Source organism: Bactrocera latifrons, unplaced genomic scaffold (genome assembly GCF_001853355.1).
Source record: "Bactrocera latifrons isolate USDA-ARS-PBARC rearing strain unplaced genomic scaffold, ASM185335v1 scaffold_47, whole genome shotgun sequence".
Lineage (NCBI taxonomy): Eukaryota > Metazoa > Arthropoda > Insecta > Diptera > Tephritidae > Bactrocera > Bactrocera latifrons.
In genome coordinates this window covers 825,256-846,136 of record NW_017537123.1, presented here as the reverse complement: position 1 = coordinate 846,136, position 20,881 = coordinate 825,256, and the positions used below count along the sequence as shown (strand labels likewise).

Genomic DNA, 20,881 nt, shown 5'->3' with positions numbered 1-20,881 from the left:
ATTCGCTATAGTGTTTCCTGCACAAACGCAGTCGGCCACTGGGTCGTATGAGTAACCTCTAGCAGGCCAACTGTTTTCTATTTTAGCGAACACTCTCCGGTTTTACTTTCTCACTTTTACCGTTATTGGCATTATTATAACAACCGTTATTATGACTAGTATTAAGTGATATTATTATTATTACCGTTATTTGCGCTAAAGCTTTGCGACGCGTCTAGTAAGAGCGGCTGCCAACGGCTGAGCACACACATTCACACACTTGTGAATACTGTACATACACACACACACACACATGTGCACATATGTGGTTGTGTGCTGCTTGTGTGCTCGTAAAAAAGTTTTGGACACGCACGAATTTGGAAATTGTTTCGGTTCGCTTTTTGTGCCAGCGAGTTTCTGCCAGACTGCACATCGGCGTGTCCATGTTCATGTTCATGTTCATGCTGTTTTACGCTTCTTCTTTTTGACGTTTTTGCTATCATTTTTCGCCTTGAGTGCGTGTATTTATTCTCGCTCATTGATTTTATTGCCGCTCCACGAATTTCTTGTGTTTGTTGCTTTCGCCCTTGTCTTATTTTCACTGATACGCTGTCGCATCGGGACGTCAGTCACGCCGGCAGGCTGTCCCATCGAAGCGAAAATGCACGGCTATTTCGTGGACCTTTTGTTGTTTTGTTGTTTTTTTGTTTTTGACCCTGACTCACAGTTTTAGGCCACAAGTATTTCGGGAATTATTGATTTCTCGCCACAAATAGAATGTGTCTCGAATGATTTAATATCCAATTTGTTGCATTCAGCAGATAAGGTCGTGTTCACAATAATTTGTGAACTTCAGTTTGGGAAGTGTGGAAATGGGGAAGTAAGTTAGACCTTTGCAACGGCTTACATACATGTATGAAGTCCATCGCGGTGTGTTCCCAATTGATATTCGGGAGATTTGTATTGATAGAGTTCTGAAATTGTTGTTTCAGAACTTCACGTACATTAAACGAGATCGCAGTATTTTTAAGAAGCTACGGTTGTCTTAAGATTGGAATATTTAAGCAAATCGATACTAAAACCTCGACTAACAGCAACTAACAAACCAGGCTTTTAAAGAAGTTCCTCATCAAATATAATAATGGATTACTAACACAAAGATATTCCTCGAGCAAAGCAAATGAGGCGTGCTATCTGCGCGAGAGAGCAAGTTTTACTGATGCATTTTGCAATCATTCTCTTTAGTTGCAGGCACCAGCCCAAGTCCAGCGCGCCCACTCGGCGAACCGCTTATGCTGAATAAGAAAATCCTCAAGAACAGCCAAAGTGGCAGCAGCGAGCAAGCGCCCACTGACGTCTCCTCGCTGAGTGAGCTTGCCGCCGCCAGCAGAGCCACGCCGGCGCCCAGTGAAAGCGGCAGAAGCGGCGGCATAGCTACGGCCAAAACAAGAAAGAAACGTGTGCAACTAAAGTGAGTTCTGAGAAGGGAACGCGGAAGAGTGTTATGAGTGGAAGCAGGCTCAAGGCTTTCATCACTGCAACATGGCTGGCAACCGTTAAGCCGACTCGAGGATTTCGTTGAATTGGATTTGAAGTGAAGTGGAGCGGTCCATGCTCCTGGCCGCATCGCTATTGTTTAAAACCTTTTTATTGCTATTTTAAGTTCTCGTAATATTACCTTAACTTTACGTGTAAAAGCCCAAGTGCATCCGCCCTTCTGACCTCTCCTAATGAATGTTCAATGAACCTCTTTCACCAAGTTGATATATTTAAGTAAGATTTAATCAAAACTTATTGCCTCAGTGGCAGCAATAATAACTGTTAATTATATAGGTTTAAGCGAGGACTACAGCGAGAAACACTGTGCAACCAATTCCGAGTAAACTTGATTTAATAAATATTCAATAGCTGAAGGGTGTGTAAGTTTCATAAATTTTGCTCGAAAACTCGGAAGCTGAAATGAGTTTTGCTATGCGTGTCTCATTTCTCCCATTTCCAAAATTCCTTTTTAAAACTCCCTGGGCTCCAGGAAATATTTACTTCCAGTAAGCCTACAGCTGTGTGCTTTTCAATTCAACTATCGTGCAGCGCTTTTACTGTCGACTACAAGCACCAGTAAACCTAAGCTAGGTTATCAAAACTTAGTAAGAATTGGTTTTGTTTTGATTTCATACAATGTGTTGCACAGTGTTCCATTAAATACTGAAATAGTTTTTGTATTCTTAAACCTAGTTAATTAAATGAAGAATGAAAAAGTTTTTAGGGAGATACGGTTTAATTGTAAGTCGATAGGTTAAGTTCAGGTGAAGTGGCTAAAATAGTAGGCTGTAAAATAATTACCGTTAACCACATCCGAGAGTATTCGGCAGCCAGGAATCATGCCATTTATCGCGAATCGCAAAAGAATTTTTAAGGATAGTATTCGTAATTAGTTTCTTCAATTTCACATTGTATAATTTCGACTTTTTTGCTTTCCGTTACTTTTCCGATTTAAAACACGAAATGTGACTGCATTCAGCGTGCATGACACACTTGCTGTTGTATTACCAGTTAAATATTGTATTAATCATTTGTTGTTGCACTTTCCGTGTAATCCGGCTAGATCTGATTTATAGCGCTTAATAAGCTTTAATTGTGCTCGGCGGTGATTTCCGTAGGTCCCGTTAATTATCGCGACTTAGTGTTTCATTTTCAGTGATTTCGTATAATTTATGCAGCATAACGGTTCTTTTGTCATCGCCATTGTTCCCACTCATTATACTTTTAGTTGTGTTGTTGCTTGTTTCCAGTGAATTTTTCAGTGTGTTAAACTTTAGAATAATTAAATTGCACAAATTATGCATAATTACGTGTTGTTGTTGTATTATTTTAGCAGCTTATGTGTGCGTGTTGTATGAAACTTAAATAAAATATTGTTTATTAAACACATCCAAGGTAAACATCTGTTGCTGTTTTATTTATTTTCTATTTTATTTGAGCACAAATATTTTGCCAACACATGGCAACTCGGCGAATGTAAAAAAAGTACTTTTTCTGACTTCACACTTGCATTGTTGTTTGTGTGCTCTGTGTTTTTAGCGCACGCGACAGCTAAATTATTCATACGAAGTAACCAATTGCAACTCTGTCGCAGCGAACAACGCCGATTGAGATGATTTATTCATGGCGCTTTAATAAATTAGTCTCATAGTTAATTGAGTTCGTAATTTCAAAATGAAAGAGTTACTGTGGGCCATTCATGCAAAGCGGGTCGTCAGCGAAAGCCGAGGAGCCTGGCATGCAAACGACACCGCCTAAGTAAATATTTGCTTGTTCATTGCACATGTGAGGGTCAAATGAAGGCTAAAGGCTAAAGGAGTTGTTGGTTTGATTAACGACTTTCACCAATAACAAAAGGAAATATATAAATATGAGAGTGAAATCTGTGAAGTAAGGGGCCGCGTATAGTTTCTCAAATTTGAAAAAAGCACAGCTGAAAATCGTGTGTCCGTCTTCGTGTTTGTTCTATTTTGTTCAATATATCCATATTATCTTTTCTAAAGTTTAAACCATTCCACAGTCCCACCTTCCTGCCACCAAATTTCATTATCTTGCAATTATGTAGTGAAAGTGCGCAGAAATGGCACCTGAGCGGCCCTTGAGTTGTATGTGTTAGTGCCTGTGTAGCAGTGTCCACCATAAAGCCTGCACGAAATGTCAATATAAAGCACAATTTAGGCAGGCGGCCGCTAGAAACAGAGCCTCAATGTCATGCACCCAGCACACGCCAACTTAGAGGCGCAACGGATGTGTAGATTTATGCTTTTGTTTGTGTTCTTGCACGTTTTGTTCCTTTAAACACTCTTTAAAAACTTACTATAACGGTAAACACAAGACACCCTTTATGCAGTTTGAAACCTTTTGAAAATCCAATCGGAAATCTAAATTATTCAACTCACGCTATGAGCTTGCCAAGCCCCTCAATCACGCCCACAGATCTGCTTTATCGGCTGGCAACCTCAGTGCACACACAACTCACCCACACCCACACCCACACCTACACCGAATTGGAAATGAAGAAAAGAAAAGACTTTCCAACCGCTTTGCTCACTAAATGTTTCCCACTTTATTACCTAAGCATAATATTTAGCAATACTACTTACTGCCTAGTTGTTCTGATATTAGTTGTAAGTTGTTTGCATTGTTCAAATAATGGAAAATTAATGCATTTTTTCGAAACAAATTTTTCTTCAACATTGTTTGTGTTCGAAACCAATTCTAAATCTATTCATCATCAAATATTCATCAAACGACATGTTGTACAATAAAAACAACAACAACAATAAAACACAACGTCGCATTCGCATGGCTATTGTCGTATTATGCTTACAACAACAACAACAAACCGGTACTACTAAATTTCTCAACAATTTGACGCGATTTGACCCGACCGCCTCCAACCGCCTCCAACCGACACAACAACAACAACAATAACAACTAACATCGGTCGCCACAAACGCATACATTTATGGCATATCACCAACAACAATAACAACAACAACAGCACCGCACTCGCCGCGTCGGCAAAAGCTGAATTTGCGCATGAAATCGCTGAGCTTGGACTCGCCGGAATCGACGGAACTGCACGGCCAAATTCGTCGGCGCCAGCAGCCGGTCATCGGCACAACAACAGTTGTTGGTGGCGGCAGTGTATATTACCACGGCGGATCCGGCGGCCACTTGGAGCACAACACACCGCCATCGAACAATAGCCGTTTGCATTGTAAGTACACACCTGCGCCCTGGCGCACACACACACGCACACCCGACAGCCACACACAGCAACACGTGCATATCTGAATGCCAAGTGCTTGCGAACTCAACAACACAATTTTAGCTCCGACCGCACCAAATAGGCTACCTAACCTAGAAAATTTGCAAACCCAACCCACCAACTATTCGCCTTTGGTGGCCAAAACGGGATTTCGAAGCACTGGTCCGTCGCTTACTTTTACTTCCAATCTCCATTTAATCAGGATCGGTAATTCTTTTCTGTCAAAACCTTCAAGAACACCACTAACCACTAGGTAGCAGTCAGTTCTTGAATAGAGGTGACCAACAAATTCAAGTCCGGAGCCACAGGGCTCCAACGCCAATAAAAATTATATGAGCATAGAAACGAAAAATTGTCGACTGAAAACTATATTCCTACTGAACTGAACAAGAAGGCTTAGCAAAAGCTTAGTTAATACGCGCTAATTTCGTTCAGCAGCGAAATTTGACGGTTATCCTTTTAGAACAAGCTACAGCGTGCTAGGCGGCGACAGAGCAATTCAAGCGCCTTGTTGTGATCATTTCACCTCTTGTTCTTACATGTTTTTGGAGCCAAACGGAGCCAAATGAACTATGATTTTTTGAAGTTGTCGAGCGTTCTCCAGAGAGTATTCGTAATACAATTCCGATCTTATTCCGACCTCAAATATTTTTTGCAAGAGGTCGAATTCCCCTAAACGCTCGCTTTTCCATACATAGGGTTTATTCGGAAAGTAATAGGACTCATTTTCTTCCGCCGCGACTGTTCTTCGGAGCGGCTAGTCACTTGTCTCCGAGCACCTGGAGAGTAAGGACAAATATTTTCGCGCGACGTGTTTCTCCGAGTGGCGCAAGCCGAAATTCAGCGATCATTGGAGCGGTACGCTATTAAATTCTGTGTGAAACTCATTAAATCTGCGACAACAGCAGGCTTAGCCCGATTTTGGTATAGCAAAATGTAGTGTGCTTTGGAGCATCACGCCTTTTTGGAAGGCCGTGAAGAGTTTGTTAATAAATACCGGAAGAATGAGCAAATCCAAGGTGAAAACGATGCTCATTGTCTCTTTTGATATTTTTTTGTTTCTTGAAAGGCTGATGAAAGGGAATCCAAGCCCCTTGTACCTCGGCTCTCAAGGCTACTCCGGAGAATGCCTTCCGTGACACCTTCAATGCTTGGAAATCGGGCTGGTAGCGCTGCATCGACGCAGAAGGAGCCTATCTTGAAAGTTTTTAAAGAATTGTAACGATTAGTTGAATAATTTTTTTAAATCGACCCGTTCCTATTTCTTTCCGGACAAACCCTATAGCCCTGAAATTTGGCCGAAATATTACAATAGAAAAAAAAAAGAACTGGCGTTCAACTAACTGCGCAAGTACTCACACATATATATCCACATTTTGTGATGTCCGACATGCAAGTTCATTTCACCAAATCTTATGCGGAAAAATCTGTAAATAATCTATGCAACACCGTTAGTCATTTGACATGTAGAAAGTCTTTGCGAACACTTCGGCGATTGTAGTTGAAAGTATTTTGTTGCGTTCCTAGTTTGTTCGTTGGTAAATTACATATATAACAACTACTTATTATACCGTTATAACAGATCTAAGTAGCTTAAAGTATATAATATACCTATATGTAAGTATATACATACCGTTTAAGCGTTCCGTTGTTGAGTTGAGTTACATAATATATATGAAAATCAATTTAAAAGCGTTCGCGCTGGTAGCTAGCGCTTCCACCTATATATGTATATGTAATCATGTCGATTTAATTGCAATTTTAATTTCGAATCGCTCATCTGTACATTCACGCCGCTCATTTTAATTGCAATCCAACTGAATTGCTTTCACACACACACACCAGCACACACAAGCATAGAGCCCTTTCACCTTTGCTTGCGCCACACAACACACGCCACACGAGACACATGTACATGAGTAACGGTGTATGCCGAAGGTAATTTCTTCTCAACTTTAAGTAGCATTGGCGCAAATAATTAGCGAATTGCAAAAACAGTTATTAGTTGCAAGCGAAATTGAATTAAATTTCTGAACAAAATTGAGTCTTTTGCACTTTGTGCGTGTGCCTTCGTTTAATTTCGTTTTGTTTTCCTTTTCCTTTCGTTTTTTCTTCTTCTTCTCCTCTCTCTTCCAACAACTTTGCTGACTGCATCGACATCCACACGTACTCACACCCCCATCGCCTGCCAACGATTGCAACAACAACATCAACAACAACAACAACAACAACAATGCCAACAACCTAACACACACACCCGCTCACTTGCAACCACACACACGCACATATGGGCCCACAACATTTGCCACCCGCACACGCTCTGCTCGATCGTCACACCGCCCACCCGACAACTCGCCTCGCCCTCTCCACCTTCCATATATCCCCAACCACCCCCTCCCCCCTCCATTTGAAACAAATTTAATGCAGCATTCAAACGTGCATTTACAGCGCCTTCCAGCCCCTCACACCAGGGCCGCAAGCTGCTATATGCCACGCGCGGCATGCGCGGCGGCAGCGTCGACCTGCCGGACGAGATGGAGAAGTCGCAGTCGTCGGCGAGCACCTCGCCGTGCCCCTCACCAGTAAGGCAATTTCAGGTATTTCGTTTTCAGTTCTTTTCGATTCGGTTGCTCTTCAGTGTGATTGTCCATTTGTTTGGTTTGTTCGGTAAATTAATGGCGCCGCGATGGGGGTATTCACACCAGCTGGCATGCGCTCCAAGCATCCGTGCTGAAGGATAATGCCAACGCGAGTAGTGTTTCGCAGTGAAAGTTGATAACTTCTGTGTGACAGTCATCGTGAATACACCCATTCCACTCTATGTACCACAGACGTACTCAACGGATTAACGAACAGTTTGTCACAAAAGTATTTGTTTCTTAACAATTAATGTTTTTTTTATTTCTTTATTTTATTTGTTTTTTTAATCTCTGAATCTTTTACTTATTTGAGTTTTCTTTGGTCAGAAATTGTGACATTGGAAAAGCATTAAAGTGATAACTTTCTGAATTCTTTTTGCCAGAAATCTCACCGCTTATTGCCAACGAATTTGTATGTGATTCTGTACAATTTTAAAGCGCGCCACGCTGATGAGTTAGACCTGAAGGCTGGTTACAAGGTAAGTGAACCATTAATTTTGACTACTTCTGTTTCAAACGTATTTCCTTTTCATCTCGATAATTACTTAATCTGCAATGGCCGAAAAATTTCTTCCGTAAGGTGGGTAGCTATCTGTTTATCATGCCATCGCGGTCTGGTTGTTGCCGTGCTCCAAGAAACCGTGCATATAGAGAGATATAGCCTTATATAGTCTTTCCTAATTTTTTCCTTCTTAGCTTATGGTCTCATGGTCATCTTATGGTTGAAACCGCTTCTCTAGTTAGCGGAATTTTTTTCATGATTCTATAAGCAGGCTCTTAAATAAAGTTGGCGCGACTCTTATTATTGGTTACTTGGCCTGATTTGAATGTTTATAAGCATCAAGTCCTAAGACGCTCAATCAAAATTAAACAAAGTAACGTTTAGCATAACTCGCTCAGTAGAAATTAAAAACTGAGGATTAAATAAAAAAAATTACTTTTCTCAATTCCGCAGAAATTTATCGGAGGTCCTTTCCGAATCAACGAATATTAACAAAAAATGAAAATAATTCGGTTGGTTGCAAATTGTAACAGTAGCTGCCTTATCGATAACGAATATGGAAACAAATTGCTCTGTCATAAATAAAGCTAATATGTTTTAATATAAATTCACATGTGGTCGGGCGAAAGCATATTTCATTAAATGGATAAACACGGCAGCGTTTTGGCAAGCAAAGCAATAACAATTATTTCCGTGCGTTTTTCTGCCTGGCTTTAGCTCAGATATTTGTAAGTTTATTTATGGCTTCAAATGAATTTATTCTGCGGCGCGGTGATTCAAGTCAATCATGTAATATTTAAAGTTGCGTAAAGTTGCCAAATGTTGCATGCAACATTCAGGTTTGCAGCTGTGCTAACGGCGCATAACTCTGCGGCCCATGGATTTCCACATCGTCCGCGCAACCAAGAGAACGTAAATCGATTAAAAAGCAGCAATTTTTCTGAAAAATTCCGAAACGAGGGAGAGACACAAGTTTTTAATAAAAGTTCTGCTTAATCACCGCAGACTTTCCTACAGGGCTGGTTGCGATTCACCGGGCGATTATCAGCGAAAATAAGCGAAATATTCAGTAAAACAATAAAGTGAGCAAAATACAAATCATGAAAAATTCAGAAATAAAAGAAAATGAAACGAACGCGGCTCGAATTTAAAAATGATAGTCGGTTTGATACTTTAATGAAAAATGCTTGCTTAATGTGTAAAGAGAACCCGCACAAGTATCTCCAAAAAAAGCCAGGTCGTGTGCATATATATATGTGAACAAAAAATTGTGAGACTTTGTCATTTTTGTAAAATTCTTAATTTATTCTTCTCAAAGCTAAGTCGGCCCTCTCAAAGTAATCGGCCTTGGCCCTAATACATCTCTACCAACATTTTGTCCAATTGTCGAAACAGTTGTTAGAGTAAATTTCCAGAATAGCCTTCAAAGAGCGTAGCGAACAGCCAGAAGTTACAAGGTGCTAAATCAGTCGAATAGTTTGGTTGAAAATTTGGCAAAAAACTCACGAAGATTCAATGCATTATCGTGGTGCAAAAACCATGAGTTTTGGACCCATAATTCCGGCCTCTTTTTACGAGCATCTTCACACAAACGATGCATAACACCCAAATAGTATTCCTTGTTGACAATTTGGCCGGTCGGGAGGAATTCAGAGTGAATTCCTCGATAATCGAAGAAAACTGTCTACATAACATTGATTTTTCGAATTCGGCTCATCTTTGCCACGATATTCGGCAGATTGATCGCCTGTTTCCCAGACGTAAGCATAGGTTCAAAACTCATCGCTAGTAATAACACGTTTCATGACATCCTGAAAGTCGAAAAGCATTTTTTCACACACGATAACGCCATGCTGGTTTTCAAAAAAATTAAGTGATATTGGAACCAATCGTGCATTCACTTTTCTTAGCCCCAAATGATTTTCACTGATCCTTCTGATATTCCAGTGACGCCAGTAAGAACGCTGAGTGTTAATCGTCGATTCTAAAGAACTCTAAATATCCATACTTTGTCCCAAGAGTGTGCCCGCGCCAGCACCTCCTGCCGTTTTATAGAAAGGTGTACCATTGAATAGTTGTCTCTCGTAATAGTAACTCTAGAATATTTTCACTCAGATTTGCTTCCCAATAAACCTCTTGATGAACATTTGCAGTTAATAGTCCCAGCATTTCAACTATATGGAATAGGCTTCAAAACAATTAGTATACCAAACAATGTTACGATAGTCCGACCTCCCCGTCTGGTTAATTTTGTCCCTATTGAATCGGATTCGATCGTCCGAAGAACGATCTTTCAATATTATTGAACATTTCTTTAGAAAACTCGGAAGTACTTTTCCACCACACAGACTCTCCCACAGGGAATAAAAGAGTACTAACCCAAAATCGATTGTCATCCATCTCTGTAGATTATCAATGTAGTACCACAAAAACAAACTGTATTTGTATTGTTGCATGTGAAAAGCAAAGCAATGCAACAATAACAATGGATTCCGTTGCTAACAGGAATCTCGTTGTTTGTTTATTGAACGCCGTTGGAAACTTATTTGAGCGAAAACTGATTGCTGCGCCCGACAACAGCCGTCCCGCAGCTCTTTGCCGGTTAATATGGACGAAGAGGGATGTGCGAGTGCCTGTGGAAGAGTGACGAACGGAAGGAAGATGTGAAAGCATACAAAAGACGCAAAACCGAAATGTGGCATTGCAGCAAGGTGGCAACAATACCGATGGACCAACAATAACAACAAGGACAGCATAACGGCGTCGAACACAGCGTAATAACACAAATCGATGAGCAAGTGCATGCTGCAGGGCTAGACAAATTCGTGATTCCGCGAACAAACGCAAACAACAACAACAAACGAGAAGGAGAAAAGAACGCTGCTGCGGCGATTGGAATTTGTAAGAGAGGACCTTGTAGGACCTTGGCGGGTAATTGCTGCAGCTGCGAACAATTTCTTGTCTTCTTTATTGTTGTTGTTGTTGTTGTTGTGTGTAGTTGCTTCGGGCGCTCTTGATTAGAATTAAAGGCACGTCAATTAGATCGGTTGGCGATAGAAGCGCGCGTTTACACTCACACACATACGCAAGCTGGGAAGCTAGGAAGCTGGTGCACTTGCCGCCCCTTATGTTCGCCGTTGTTGGTGTATTTATGTGCAGGTGTTGGTGTTCAAACGATTGATGGCTAATCGCTTCACTGGGCGCTTTTAAAACCGGCCGTTTGCGCTTTCGCGCCACTTCTCCGCTTTGTTTATGAACCGTTAATGCTAGTATGTGCGCACATGTGTGTGTGTGTCTGTGTTGCTGCACAAGTGGCTCAATAGCGAAGCTCTGCCATCTAGTGGTTTTATAGAACTCTCAGGTGCCAAAGGCAGTTTTGCTTTGATGTTGATTTCAAATATTATACTTTTACACTTAAACGAAGGATGTTGGCATTGAATTCGGTTCGGTTCGGGAAGGAGAGGGAAATAAAATAAAAATAAGAGAATTTTCAAGGCCTTATATTAATTGCTACAAGTGCGGATAGTTATTGAAACATGGAAAACCTTTTCCATCTAAAGCGCCAAAACAAAGAGATAGAAGGTGAAATAGGAAAAGTCTTTGTGGCGAAGCGTATTTAGTATTATACCTTAAAGTCAGTGCGGATTGACCCACATTCAATATATTTCAAATTAAAAGTGTAGACTGTGTCATCCTCCCTTAATGCATCTTCTTTTCGCTATTTTATAACTTCGCGTATTTATTTATGTCGCTGGCAGGTCACCGTCATCGATACCTCGGACCCAGACTGGTGGCAGGGAAAATTGCTGGGCCGTGTCGGTTACTTCCCATCCAAATATTGTGTGCGTCTAAATGCCAACGAGAAGCCGTTACAGGTCACACATAACTTGCAAGTATCCGATGGTGAGCGAGGAGAGAGTATGACGCTTCTGCGGGATCAAATAGTTATACAGGTACAACTTTGCCATTTCTAGCATTTAAGACAAAGGAGACCTCGTTGGCCTAATACTTTGCTTTTCTTTTATACCCTTGCAGACTGGCGACGAGGTCAACGGTATGGTGATGGTGCGTTCTGCAGACAATCGTCAGGGCTATTGCCCCGTTAAGTACCTGCAAGAGGTGTGACAGCCAAAAGAGCCGCCAGTTGAGCGTGACAAGCCGCAAAAGTCTTCGCTGTCATCAAAGCTTTTAGATAAAACGAAACGTAGAATAAGAATTGTAGTCTCTGAGAATGGGGGTAGTGGCGCGAGTTACAGCAACCTGGGTCGCGAACCCAGTGCACCGCCTGCCGAACGCGGGATGAAGAATATAAACATAGATTACAATGACGACTATACTGGGGGCGCAGAGGAGGAGTACTATGGGGGTTTTGATGCGGCCACTGCCAGTAGTAGAAGTAAAAATGATAAAAATTGGGAGAACTGGGAACGCATAAGGGAACAGAAATTGGAGAGAATGAAAAACATTTGCTTTGAAAGTTACCGTCAATCGAAACGAGATCGAATGCAACAAGCTAAACCGAAACCGAAACAACTTGACCCCACTTGGTATACAGACAATATATATTCTAATCGCTCCGAAGATCTTGAAGAGGACTATGTGCCGGACTGCCTAAAATATGGAGCATATCGTAAGCTTCGCAATATTCGCGAACAGGATGAGTTCTTTGTGGAGGATATTTTGGATGACGCTCCGCAAGATGTTGGTAGTAAGGGCAAGCGTGGTGAAGGCGAAGGTTCTTCCAGCTATGGATTGCACCGCTCAATCAGCTGTAAGGAGTTTCAGTATCCTAAGTCACAGAGTTGTTATGTGATGAGTGGTGGCACGTCCTATGAAGGTGGTACCACATCCATATTGAAGAAAACCAATGTGCCCAAATCGTATTCGTTCAGTGCCACGACGTCTAAGACAACACCCTTCGATGTGATGGACTACGAACTGCCGCAAACGGGCGCAACGCGCCGCGATAAACAAGAGGCCTTCCGCAAGTCCGCGGGCTACTACTGCAGCAGCAGCCTTGACGAGAGCACGCTAGCTTATGCGACTCACGAACCGCCGACGTCTACGCCGCCACCTCCGCCGGCGCCGCATTCATGTTGCGCGCGCGAACAATGCACCAGCGCCAATTGTCTACTTGACGAAATCTATCCGAGCTATACGGCGGCGGCCGGACGTCGTACATGGCGCAGCCGTGGCACGCCCGTGGGCATGTATAGCGCTGGCGCCAGCGGTGGTAGCAACAGGAACCTACATACCGCCTCCGCCTCCACCACAACCGATTGGGTCGAAGAACGGGAACGCGGTAGCCAGCGTGTGGCAGCGGCCTCGCGCTACTCAATACACTCGGGACGTGGGCGCGATCATGAACGTGACCGCCACAGCGATCGTGAGTGTGAGCAGCCACCGCCGCCGCCACCAACGGTTGTATGCTGTTGTGCCGCCGATGACTATTGCTACCACCGCCAGCAACAGCGCCATATTGCCAGGTCGCGTTCGCGCCTACACTGTCCCGGCCACCACCCGGCAGCCGAAGAGGAGGAACACTTACACTGCCGCGCCATGGCCTACGACACCGATCTCGATCATTTCATTCGTGATGAACGAGAACGTCTGCTAATGCAAGACAAATTCTTAGACGAAGACGAGCGCTATCTATCCAATGCTGGACCAAGTTTACACTATGCAACCCAATATAGGCGTCCTGCGCGTAGTAAGTCTCTATTGGAAGTACAACCACCTAGTCGTTATGATGATGACACGTGCTCGGACTCCACCGAAATGGACCTTGAGGACTTTAATGTAGACTTGGAAAAGTATTGGGCCGAATTAGATAAGCCACCGAGTCCCGTTGATTTAGATATGCAGCGTCGCAATATGCAAAGCAACCTCAAGGCGAAGAATGTCAGTGTGGGTTGCTATAACAACGGTCAACCAATCGATATGCACGATCGTGAGCAAGAACGAATGATGATAAAGAAATCCCTACTCGAGGGCATGCCGTCTCCGCCACAAGTGGAGTCGTCGGCGCCAGACGGCTCCTCACTACATCATGGCGCCAACAATTCAGGTGACTTTCATTTTTTTGAACAAGCTGGCTCGCCCCTCCACCGCGCCTACAACTATGGCCACAAAGTGTACCCGGTCGCAGATTGTCTTCCCTCATACAAATATAACAACTTCTACACAGATCACGAAGTACAGACCAAACAGCCAACCACCGGTGGACCTCACCCCTCCGCCGGTGGTCATTCAGCACTCAGTCTAATCAATAACATATTCTCCATCTATAAACCAAACAAGTATTCAGCCCAAAACTGCCAAATGAACGTTGATACCAAACCCGAGCCGTGCAAGAAAATGAACGTACCGTCTAGCCGCCGCCCTCTAGGTGCACCACATTCTGACTACATGCACTCAATGAAGCGACCGATGTTGGTCAGCACCGATCAGCCACAATTCAAAATCATACCCGAAAAAACGGGCCTAAAAATTACACCGCTCTACACGTATGAAGACTACATGGTCGAGAAACCACAATCGCGACATAAATTCGGTGGCATGACGCGACCGGTGGTGCCTCCGCACTGATGGTGCTGGACCTTTCCATGGTATGGCGGTTGTTAGGGACACCGGGGCTGAAAGGAGCTGGTGAAGCGAACGCGAAGCTGAAATAGACCGTTAAGTAAAGTAATGAAAATGAGGCGTGATGACGACGTAGAGCAGGGAAGCGCTAGGAAAGGAGTGTGTACTTTATAAGGAGTCAAGGGAGACAAAGAAAATGCAACGGCGCCGGAGAAACGCACAAATAGCTATTTTTAGCGAAACATAAAGACAAAGCCGGAAGAACACGTGTTTTTACCGTCACTTGAAGGCAGCCATACAACATTAAATACAAAAAGATCCGCACTCAGTCCCTACCTTTTGCTTGAATGTCGAAAAATTCATTTTCATCTCTGTTTATGGGATCAGCCATCAACGGCATCATCAACACTATAATATTGACTTCGCGTCACCCTCACATTTAAAAGAACGATGTGTGTTCGTACATCGTCATCTTCAGCGATTTCAGAATGTTAACATTTCACAAATTTTCAGTTTCGGTTTCGGTTTAGTCAGCATCATAGAGCTCCATAGCAAGTTCTGAAGGTAAAGTACCAAGTCTCAGTTGGGGACTAAGCAACGCCTGGTGGAACTTGGATCGCGTGAGTACAAACGTATTTGGGACGAGTCAGCAACGCTATACCAATGGAAAGTCATCAAACGGAATTGATGTGATAAAGTAAATGACATAGAAGAACTGTATATCATAGAATATAGTATAACCAAGAAGTACGAGAATATTTTCGAGGAGGAATGAAGAAGAAGCGGTGGACAAATGTAGTTCAATCAGAAGCAGCTTAGAAATGTGCGTGCGTAAACTTGTTTATGTGCGTTGGAGCTGCCCTATTAAAATCGCATTTTGATCTCCAGGCATTAACGGTAATTATTTGAAAGCTTCCAGCAGATATGAGAAACATTGTGCAGCTTTTGCGGGATTTTGAGTATTACTTTCCCTACATCTTTTTCTAATTGGATATTTAATTTCTTTTTGGTTCTTGGCCCAACCTCAGGGCCTTTTTACTCAAAGCAAGGCGGCATCAGTTCAGCTCAGTCCACAGGGTTTTTAAATAGTACTGAGAACTGATACCCTTGGTCATTAAGGAACAACACCTGAGAACTTTTTCTCATTGATTTCAATTTCAGTGGAGCGGAATGGCACCTCTTTAGATGGAGTGGCCATTTCTCTTAATTTTTAATAATCATTTTAATAATTAATCGTCCGTTTTGAACGTCTTTCATTTTTTTCATAACTTACTAGAAATCCTGTTACTAAAAATGCGCTCTCGACGTTCTCTCAATCACAATAACACAAAAAAACCAAAACAAAAACTCAATTCGAAAGGAAGGAAAAAGCAAAAAAAAAAAACAATAATTAAATATTGGTAAACAATCATAAATATACACAAAAGCAAAAATATATTTACACAACTATACAAGCATATTTAGAACGAAGCGACAATGAAAGCCGAAGAGCCGAAAAGCAAAAAGTCATATCCAAAACTCCTACTTAAAAAAGAAACAAAACAAAACAAATATATAGTATCTACGAGTCGTATGTAACTGTATTTGAGTAAGTGCATTCGTAGTAGACGCTGCAACGGTAGAAGGCAGACCTTGATGTGAACTTAGTCCGCAGTTTTGAAACACTTTTTGCAAAAGCAACAAATATTTATTGAAGCTAACTTACATAAAGTAATGGATATCAATTTTTCCACCATAAATATATAAACGTTTATAAACTTTTCTATTTTTTATACCAAAAATGACAACAAGAATTTGATAATGTTATTTTTTTGGAGACTTGCATACATTACCAAACACATTTTCCAATTACAAATACAATCTAATACAATTCAAAAACTAATAAAAAAAATGCATTGAAATCGCGTGAGAGGGCTGTTGAGCCCTTCGCCAAACAGCTTGCATTACGAAATGGTGTAAATATGAGAGGCGGAGCTTTGAGTGTCAAAGCTTCATGAAAGGACTACGTTTCACTGTGAAAGCTGAAACTTTTGAAGGATGAATACATATTTATTGGAGCAGCAGCTCAAAGGCGAACATCCGATCACATTGCAACTGTACTGTAATGCTAATGCCAATGGAAAGGCAAACGTTTACTGAAGAGCGCTTAGGAATAAAAGCAGCCGGAACAGAGCTGGTTGTAAGCTAAACATATGCAAAGTAGATATTAGAAGAACTCGCAGCACTTAGAATCCTTAGCACAGCTGAATGTTAATTGTTAAACAAGAAGAAGGAACATGCAAGATGCAGAGAAATATTGCGATATTTCGAACAAAACTGACAAGTGAATGTTTACAACAAAACACAAAGTGTAAAAGAAATAAGTAAAATATTTTAGCTTAAGAAATCAGCAGAATAGCTTAAGGTTAAGGCTAAGCCCTTCTAGCGTGTAAGTAATTAGGTAAATGAAAATATTGAGAACCACAAAACGCATTTTAGCAAATCTTATTGCAAATCTAATTGCTGACATTTGAACGAAAACGATTAGAAACCAAACGATGAACTTAGTACTTAGAATTCGCTTTTTTATAGTGTATCCACGGGCCTTATTTTTCAGCAAGTAAAACAAACAACCAAAAACGAAAACAAAAACAAAAACAAAACTTAAGAAACGCAATTTGTAAGAAGCGAAGCGCATCCAAAGTAGATGTTGTTGTAATTTGATATAGACACACTCCCGGCATTTTAGACTTGCAGAGAGCGCGCGGAGTGTTAACTTACACCTTTACTCTTGTACAAATGTACAAAAATAAACTTAGGGTTTTGCTTGTAGACCCACATATGTATAAAATAAGCCCCCTTCCATAAATTCATCGTAGGTTTTCCATTTTCAAAACTATTTGTGAAATTAATTGAATAACGAAATCCTTTACATGAACCTATGGACCTTTAGAAGATTCCATAAAAAAATTAACAAATCTTGAAGCTTATTAAAATATCTCCCTAAAACGTTGAATGCTTAACAGACACGCCAGAACACGCAATTACTTTTCATGCATCCCCTTCTTTTATTGAAGCATGATTTCGAAGTCACTTTTCCTTTAAAGTGCCAAAATTCAATTGCCGGGGAGACCTAAAGCAACTTTATTAAGCTTCAAATATTCTTCGAAAATCTCACGGCGCCTAGAATTTATTTGTAAAATAATTATTTGTAAAATATTATAGGCAGTTTGCTTTAAAATCGTTCTGAATTTACCAATTGATGACCGAAGCCACTAAGGAAATGGATTATAATGCAACCAGTGGTTATTGGTTAACTTGTGTCTTTGAACATCCAAAGAACCCTGTTAGCTTCACAATTTAGTCAGACTGCTTCATAGAAATGCCGCTTCAGAATCTCAACATTGAGTTGAGGAGAGCCTGATTCCGCAAAGTGAACAGTTAAGATTAGTGACATTTATTTCTAGGGCTCAAAAACTATTTTCGGTTTCTCACCCACAAAAGTTGAAGCAAAAGAAAAGTTTAGCCATTACTAAAAAACGTTTTTAAACTAGAATTTTGTTTGCCTCTTCATAACATTCGAGGAACACTATTTTCATGACGTCTTTCTTGCTATACGTTTTACAGTTATTTATAAAGCTTAGTATCCAGCTCTCAAGAATTGTAAAAACTTTATATAAAAAACGCTTAAGATCAAGCAAATGTTCAGCGGTAAATTTTCTTGTGCTAGTATGCAGCTCTAAAGAAATCCAGCACTATTTTTTAATACATTTTTTTTAATAAAATGCGAATATGGCAAACCAGGTTTTGCGAAGAAACATGAAATCAACAATTGTTTCTTGAAGGAAATTCAAAGTAATCTTTAAATTTATCCTAAATTAGTTAAAATCATAATTATGAAGTATATTTCATTTTGAAATGTATAAAATTTACCAGTCATCAACAACATTCCTTAAATCGCAAGGAAAATATTTATGTTAAGTTTATTTTCTTTGTTTATTCTCTCTTGCTCTTCTAATGTGGATCATTCACAAAGCGTCAGCAGCTGTCAAATTACTTGAAGAAATAATGTATTTTTTTTTCTTGAGCAATTACTTGAGAGCTGGAAGTAGAAGCCTCACAGTAAGAGAAGAGAATACGAGTTGGCTTTAAATCCGTATACCGTTAGCATAAGTTGGACATGAAACCTATGAACTGGTGATGTGCATTTTAGTTTTAGTAAAATATCTTATCTGGGGTGCTATAATTAAGTTTTAAGAAAAATCATGATTGGATTTTATTATTCTTCCGTTTAAAAAACCCATTTCCTCAAAAAAAACATGACAAAAATTCAAAGTTGAGTTCATAAAACTTTTCCTAGATCACTCCTATCTTATGAAAATATACAAAATGATGTTGTTGTTGAATGTATGTATGTTTGTAATATATTTAAATACAAATAATAAAATTAAAGACAATTTTATGAACAAAGAAACAAATAAACGCCCAATTCTTATGAATGAAAAAATTTAAAACACATCGCACCTTGCGCGCCTGGCGACTGCCGCCCACCCGCCACCGGTGCACGGGGCAGCAGCAGCGGGCAGCAGGATGCACCAGAATGTGAGAAAAATTAAATTTACTATGAAAATAGACGTGTGTGGACACACGCTGCAATTGGCACTAGCAGACTAAATATTGGTAGTTAAATTAAGAGCAACAAATAGTACTTTGCGTAATTACTGAAATAATTAGTAAAACTAGATTTAAGCAAGGCTAATGTAACAAGAATAAAATTATTAACAAATCATGAATGTTTAAGCAAATCAAAACTTGGCCGTTTGCACACACGGATACGAGTTATGCAATGCCACAAAACAAAAAACAGTAAACGAAATTAAGCCCAAAGCATCAAAAACTGCAGCGCCTGAAAGTAGGCTCTTAAAATTATTCGAATAACCTGAAAACCGACTATTCGAATATCCGTATGAATTCTAACCGATTAATGTTATCCGAATAGTCTCAATATTGCTAAAGTTGTTCTACCACGACTATTCGAATAGTTGCGAATATTTAAATAAATGAAATTCGTTTCAAATTCAAGCAGCCTTTGAATTTTGTTGTTCCAAATTGGTGAAAATGAAAACTGTGCGCATATGTACCATAGAATTTCTATGAACTTATTTACGTGGAAAAATCTGTAGAAGTTGAACGCATATTATTCGAATAGTCGACAACGGACGGTTCATCGGATAGTCGAAAATGAGCGGTTAATCGAATAGACGACGTCTTACGACTATCCGGATTCTGAGAACCGAATATTATTATTCGAATAATGCCCTATCCGGTTAATCCGGTTAGTCGAATGTCAAGAGCTCTAATAAGAATGCACTCAGTTGACTTATGGCTAACCTAAATCCTTGGAACAAATCTTCAAACCCGCACAGAATAAAATTGATAGCAAATGTCAAAGCAAATTTCCGCATTTTTCCCATGACACTTATTAAACCGAGATCATGAATACTTATACGAGAAATAAAAAAAAAGCAAATGGAAAAATTAAATTATGAAGACACTTCGCATCCCCTCACCGTCACACATCATAAAGTACCTAAACATTTGTTGTTATTAATGAATATTCATATCATTATTGCATGTCACATGACCATTTTTTCATTATTTCTTACTTACAAATTGAAGAAAGCAAACTATTTAGCTAAACACCCTGAAACTTGGTGGGGAAAGCCTCGAAATATCAAAGAACACAAACAAATTAATAATGAAATGAGCATTCTCTCATGCTGAGCAACTAGTCTGTAAGTCCAAATGTGAAATCTATGTGTGTGCAAGAATCTTATGTGTACTTAATATTAAGTTATTGACGAAAAAAGAAAACTTAAATAATGAAATGTCATGCATTCGTAATTCATTTCAAATTAAATGTTGTATGGAACTGCAACAGAATGAACTAAGGCAAAACACATTGAGAAATTATTGAGAAAAAATTATGAATAATAATAAATGATGATAACAATTGCAAGCAAATATTCTGTGATTCGATAGGGCCTTCTATTTCTCTAGCCACCAGTGTGCAGGGGCAAACACCCCCCGGAAAGTATGCAAGGGCAATGCAAAAGACGCGTCTTGTTCATTCTACTTCATAATGCCATGGCTTTATCGCAATTTCTCGAAGCTGCCGGTTTTAAGGGGTTTCATGGGTTTCATTAGTTTCCTCGAGCAAAAGACGGTCAATACTTTCTTGTTATAAAATGATTCTTTTGTTAAAGAGAGTTTAGTAAAAATGAGGTTCCACACCGATCGGTAAGTAGAAGACTCAGTTTGCTATGCATACCTTATTCATCAATAATATGTCTCGCTAATTATTAATATATTTAATTATATAGACAA

General features: G+C 40.3%; 1 protein-coding gene across 3 annotated transcripts in view; it reads left to right on the top strand.

Moving 5' to 3' along the window:
• LOC108973251 overlaps window positions 1–18,285 on the top strand; it is a 199,276-nt gene extending 180,991 nt beyond the window's left edge. Inside the window, exons 18-22 of one of the 3 annotated variants that reach the window (XM_018940360.1) lie at window positions 4,523–4,741; window positions 7,241–7,389; window positions 7,815–7,910; window positions 11,692–11,886; window positions 11,969–18,285. In XM_018940360.1, the coding sequence (XP_018795905.1) occupies window positions 4,523–4,741; window positions 7,241–7,389; window positions 7,815–7,910; window positions 11,692–11,886; window positions 11,969–12,058 (749 nt within the window). In that variant the 3' untranslated portion in view covers window positions 12,059–18,285. Of the gene's footprint in view, window positions 1–1,224; window positions 2,945–4,522; window positions 4,742–7,219; window positions 7,390–7,814; window positions 7,911–11,691; window positions 11,887–11,968 lie in introns of those variants that run through there. The other 2 variants (XM_018940359.1, XM_018940361.1) reach the window with 2 other exon arrangements.
• Window positions 18,286–20,881: the final 2,596 nt, after the last annotated feature.